Source organism: Gaeumannomyces tritici (genome assembly GCF_000145635.1).
Source record: "Gaeumannomyces tritici R3-111a-1 unplaced genomic scaffold supercont2.10, whole genome shotgun sequence".
Taxonomy (NCBI): Eukaryota; Fungi; Ascomycota; class Sordariomycetes; order Magnaporthales; family Magnaporthaceae; genus Gaeumannomyces; species Gaeumannomyces tritici.
The window spans coordinates 721,727-727,012 of record NW_008804554.1 but is presented as its reverse complement, the minus strand read 5'-3'; the positions used below and the strand labels follow the sequence as shown (position 1 = coordinate 727,012).

Below are 5,286 nucleotides of genomic sequence, written 5' to 3'. Positions count from 1 at the left end.
CCCNCCCNCCCCCCCCGTCATCGGGATCTCGTGTCACGGCCTTTCGTTCGGACGGTGTTGGGGCCATGTAGAGGCAGTATATATGTCGGGATCACCCCTCCCGTGGCCATCTTCATTCTTCACTCGCTTCACTGGCTGCAGAAATGCGACGAGGAAGAAGTTGCCTCCTGGTAAACGAGTATTTGGTCATTTCTCTGCACCGGCACTGGCCCAACACCGAACCGATGGAGGAAATTCGGTATAGGGGGCGCACAAAGACACGTCGGCCCACCACTACATGTTTTTCTAAGCTAGGTACTTGGCACAAATACTCCTAATCACGGGCATCCATACACGGCATTTGTTCACAATAGAAGGCATGGGACTGTGTGCGCGAGCTTGGCGGAACAGGCTCGATAGTTAACTGAATGAACCTGACCTTTTCCCCTTAGCCGACTGGCCAAGCCCGACTCATCGACGTGTGCTACACTGGAACAAAACGAAAAGGAGCAAAACTGGCAAACGAGAGGCGACAAAAACGACAAAAAAAGCAACAAAAACAGCAAAACAGCAAAACAAGCATCGCCAACAACAAGGTCCCTTTGGTCTGTGGCCTAACGTGTTGGGGCTTCGACCTCCTGCTCGGCCTCCCCAGCAAAGCCACTCTTGCATAAAGCAGGTACCGCTACCGCCTTTGGCTTAAGCGGCCTACTCGTCACGCTTGGGGAGGTTTTGCATTATCCGCGGGTAAATAAATAAAACGGCGGTTTTGCTTTTAGGTAAACGGGTTACAAATTGGGCGTTTTTATCGGTAGCGTTGCGCTTAATTTTATAAACGTATTTTGTTAGGGGAAGGATTTTATTGGCGAAGCTTTTGAGGGCGCGGGCTTTGAGCTAGGCGTTTTTGTCGGCAACGTTGCGCTTAATTCTGTTAACGTACTTTGTTATTGCATAGGGAGAAACGCCGGGGTGGGGAAGGACCTTGTCGGCGAAGCCTCTAAAGGCGCGGGCCTCAAGCTGGGCTGACTCTTCGGCCTCCTCATCAAGATCGCGCTTCTCGTTGTTACCCATGATGGCGTCCCAGATCTTCAGGCCCGCCTTGACGCCGCCCTTGAAGCTGCGACGAGGGTCGCGGGCCTCGACGGCGTGCCTCCAAAGCTAATCTTCCCTGCCCGCACTGGCCTCTGTCCTGCCCGTTGAGAGTTTTCGCATGTAGGAATCAACCCCGGTAGATGTCACCATGTTGGTATGGTAGACGGGGGGCCGGAGCGGCCCTACTTCGATTGGCGGCTCGTGGCAATGACCGATCGCACCTGGGGTATAGACAGAGCAACGGCAACACTTTGAAATGGAGCAGGAATATCCCTGGGCGTTGGGAAAGTCAATATGGACCGGTTCGTGCCTTGTCACGATGCCTAGAGGCTTGAAGATGGACAAGGGACTCCATTTCCTGCCCGCCGCCCTGACCCTGTTCGACAAACCTAGATTCCCGTTTCCAGGGAAGGAGGTATGAGGCGGTGTCTTGCATCTAACGTCTAAAATAAACATCTGACCATTTACTCAGGATGAGACTTGAGGCCTGGCAACACATGCAACGATAGCTGCGAGTCTCTCCCGCGCTTCCTTTCCCAGCTAGCCTTTTCCCACCACGCCAAAAAAAAAACCCCCCTCAAAACTGGTGTATCTGCCCCTTGGCAAAGCCCAAGGCCCCGAGCACGCCGCCGTCGGCGCCCTTGGTCAGCGCCTTCTCCATGGCGGGCGGGCCGCAGACCAGGACCTTTGTGTCCCCGGCGGCAGCTTTTTCGCCGCCCGGCGGCACGACGCCGGCCTCGCGCAGCAGGTCGCCCGTGACGTAACCCGCCTTGTGCTTGCCGGCGCTCCCGGGCTTGCTGACGACGTAGACGGCCCTGAAGCGGCCCGGGTGCTCGGCGGCCAGGCGGTCGAACTCGTCGGCCAGGAACAGGTCCCGGTCCTCGTTGACGCCCCAGACGAGGGTCAGGCGCGTGCTGTCGGCCGGGTCGGCGAGCACGTGGCGCGCGAGCTGGTACATGGGCGTGATGCCCGCGCCGCCGGCCACCATGGCGACGTGGGTGTGCTTGTTGCGCGACCACTTGTAGCCCGGGATGGGCATGAAGTAGACGTGCTCGCCGGGCTTGAGATTGTGCATGGCCGTGCTGCCCTTGCCGTCGGGGTAGTGCTTGATGAGGTATTCAACGTAGCCTTTTTGGTCTGTAGGGACATTTCGGAGTTGTTTAGTTTTTGTTTCCATACAGCAACATTACAGTCACCGAGACACTGGGATCGCAAGAAAAGAAAGAAAGAAAAAACGCACTCAGATCGCTCACTGGCGTGTAGGGCCTGGGCACAGGCACCCACGACCCGTTGGGGAAGGAGACGGTGAGCGTGGCCGAGGTCAGGCTCAGGCCGCTGACGGCGTCCTTGTCCGGGAGCTCGAACCGCAGCCGCTTGGTGTTGTGGTTGATCAACTCGGCGCTGTGCAACCGCAGCGACTTGAGCGGCGGGAAGCCGCCAAAGAACTTTGCCGACCCGTCGTCGGCCCTGACGGGCGGCTGGCTCCGCAGGTAGACGCCGTACGCGCCCGCCGCGACCACGGCGGCCGCGGCGATGTACATGTTTGTGCTCATGGCGGGCCTCGGGTGCGGTGCTGCCGCTGCTGCTGTTATTGGCGATGATGATGTCGCAGCCGCGGGTCTTGTTGCTGCTGATGCTACTTTCCTGGCGGCCAGGCGGGCTGCGGACTGGAACATGCTGGGGAGAAGGAAGAAAGAAGGGGGAGGGCGGAGGTGCACGGTGGCGTAGTGCGGGCTCGGAGCACACTAAATATCGTTGCGCCGCGCGCGCTTCGGCGAAGAGGGAGGGGGGACTGTGGTGCGGCCGAGGGATGATGCGGATGCAGGCAGGGGGGCTCGGGGATCCGGGAGAAAAAGGATATGCAAGCGCTGTGCTTCCCCTTATCTGCAGGGCGGCCTTTATCACACACCCAATAGGCTGGCAGGCGGATAGTATCGACACGGACTGAGGGGGCGGGGTGACGGGCGGCCTTGTGTGTTTAGTCTGGCGCGGTGCGGCGCGGATCTGCTTGGTGACGTCCCTCTTGGGGCGGGGTAGTCGGAGGTCGCGTTTGGGGAAGTCCCGACGGCTGGGCTGGCCGGCCTGGGCGCTTCGTATCTGTCTAGCTTTGGTATTTGCGGGATGGCTGGAGCTGGCTGGGCATGGCCAGTGGCTGTCTCGGATCAACATGGCCAAGTGTCTTTATACAGCGCATCAATGGGAATAAAAGCAAAGTATGCTGTGTGTTGGCGACTTGTCGGCGCCACGGGGTTTGCGGAGTGCCGATCTCCGCCCAACAGCATCGAGGCTCGTTTCGGTCTCAGCTCGTGCTCCGGAGGGATTCTAGCAGCCCACTAATCTCGGGTTTGTCGCATGTAAGCTGGGCTGATGGAGGCTGGCCTTGCATGCAAACTGGGCTGATGGGGGCTGGCCTTGCATGCAAGCCGGGCGGCATCTTTCGATTTCCAGGAACCGGCACTACTGCCTCGGGAGCATCGCCAAACTGACAACAAATCAACCCTTGAAGCCCGGGACCGAGCTTGGTTTTCTCGTGCTTCAGGGCCGATCGAGGCTGGCGTCGTCGGCTCCATGCGCGTCAGCTAAGCTCCTGTTTTTTTCGCCCTGCGCACTTTTAAGCTTCGTGCCACCACCCAGTCGCCACATCCAGCCCTGCTGCGTCTGACAATCCGGCCCTGCTTTAAAATCGATCGCTCAGAATCTCTTCGCTCCCACCCCCCGTGCCCCGTCCGTCCCGGCCATCATCCTGGGAGAGTGCGTGGGGAGGCAGGTCTGGGGGTTGAATCTACCGTACGAAACGTGTACTGCTCCATCGTCGCGATCCAGCGATCTTGGCATTTGAGGCCGTTGGTCTGCCGTTGGGGAAAAGCGAGTGATGGGCACGCTGTTGTCGCCGGCTGCCATGTAGCAGCAGCCATGAAGCCATGGTGGCCTACATCCCATCGACAAACATTCTCAAGACCTACAGGGCGGTTCGTTGCCCGCCGCGCTGCTGTCAAAGGGAGAGGGCGTGACTGGCAACAGTCAGGGCTCATGCTCATCAAACCCGGGATATGCCCGCCGTCGCGGCGCGGACCGTGATCTGGCGCCAAGGCCACCCCCTCCCCCTTCTCCCTCTGCCGTTTCCCCCGCTTCGTCGATTCGTGCGTCTGCTGCTCGCATCTTCTCGACACCCTTCGATCCCTCTGCCTTGTCGCCGCACGGGCAGGGCCATCGGATGGCCTGCAATGCAATGGATGATAGGCTTTGGCAGCTGCCGAGGTTGCGCTGTGTGCTAAAGATAGGAGCCGGGTCTGGATATTTGCATTGATGACCCCCACCCTCCCGCGGTGACGGGAATTCTTGCAGCAACGCGATACCGATCACTTGCTCCGTCCGAGGACGCCAAGAGGGACGAGAGATGCCACTCGGCCGGCTTCTGTGCTATTTCTTTCACCTTCCCTGCTGCCATCTCACTCGGGAAAATATATTTGGCTTTCTTATTTCGGCGCGAATCACCCAAGCTTGCCACCGGATTTCACTTGTCGCCAGTCCGGCTACTGGCTTCACAGGTTGCGCAGTTTACCGGTCCTGACACCAATCCGCGAGCCCAGACGGCGGCCTATGCCGAGTTCGCAGCAGCCATGATACCGCTGGCGTCTCTGCTGGGGCTGGTCCCCTACATCTGGGCCGACCTGCTCCACGGATCGCTCGCGGCTCAGGAGCCTCTAGGCAGGGTAGAGTTCGGAGCCGTGAACGAAATACCTGGAGGGGTAGGACTATCCGCTCTAGACAACCTTTTGGACGCTCGACTTCCTGGACGCTAACGCCATGCCTAACTCGGCTCCTCCGCTCCCAGATGCAAGGAAAGAAGCTCACATTCGCCGACGGCCTAAGCCTCCACATCCTTTCGCCGACCCCGCGCGCCATTACCGTCCGGCGGCGGGCGCTGCCCAGGACGGGCGCGTCGGCGGCATACGGCGTGGCGGGCTACGGGCCCGACGCCTTCGCCCCGCTCGCGGACCACAGCTACCTCGTCGACGTCAACGACACGGCCGCGGACCTGGCCTACGCGCGCGTCGAGCTGCCCCTGGGCCCCCGCGGCCGCGCCTGGCTGGACGCCGAGGGAGGCGACGGCGACGGCGGTGGCGTCCACGTTGGCAAGCGCGCGGGCGCCGGCTGGTGGGCCGTGGACCCGACCCGCACAGGCGCCTGGGCAGTGCGGCTCGGGTCCGTGGC

General features: G+C 60.5%; 3 protein-coding genes across 3 annotated transcripts; 1 reads left to right on the top strand and 2 right to left on the bottom strand.

Moving 5' to 3' along the window:
• Positions 1 to 873: 873 nt before the first annotated feature.
• Positions 874 to 1,050, bottom strand: GGTG_13095 (hypothetical protein; the record flags this gene model as incomplete). Its single annotated transcript, XM_009230997.1, has 1 exon — positions 874 to 1,050. One exon carries the CDS (start codon positions 1,048 to 1,050, stop codon positions 874 to 876), a length of 177 nt encoding a protein of 58 aa, XP_009229261.1.
• A 236-nt stretch (positions 1,051 to 1,286) lies between these two features.
• Positions 1,287 to 3,253, bottom strand: GGTG_13094 (hypothetical protein). Its single transcript, XM_009230996.1, has 2 exons — positions 2,312 to 3,253; positions 1,287 to 2,208 (listed from the first exon to the last, which is right to left on the bottom strand). The coding sequence occupies exons 1-2, from the start codon at positions 2,745 to 2,747 to the stop codon at positions 1,649 to 1,651; spliced, it is 996 nt and encodes a 331-aa protein (XP_009229260.1). The 5' UTR covers positions 2,748 to 3,253; the 3' UTR covers positions 1,287 to 1,648.
• A 1,438-nt stretch (positions 3,254 to 4,691) lies between these two features.
• Positions 4,692 to 4,929, top strand: GGTG_13093 (hypothetical protein; the record flags this gene model as incomplete). Its single annotated transcript, XM_009230995.1, has 1 exon — positions 4,692 to 4,929. The coding sequence occupies one exon, from the start codon at positions 4,692 to 4,694 to the stop codon at positions 4,872 to 4,874; it is 183 nt and encodes a 60-aa protein (XP_009229259.1). The 3' UTR covers positions 4,875 to 4,929.
• Positions 4,930 to 5,286: the final 357 nt, after the last annotated feature.

Excerpts from the sequence above, each read along its gene's own strand:
- GGTG_13094 (XM_009230996.1), bottom strand. The coding sequence starts at position 2,747 with ATGTTCCAGTCCGCAGCCCGCCTGGCCGCCAGGAAAGTAGCATCAGCA. Across the intron at positions 2,209-2,311 it reads CACGCCAGTGAGCGATCTGA|ACCAAAAAGGCTACGTTGAA; the intron begins GTGCGTTTTTTC and ends ATGTCCCTACAG.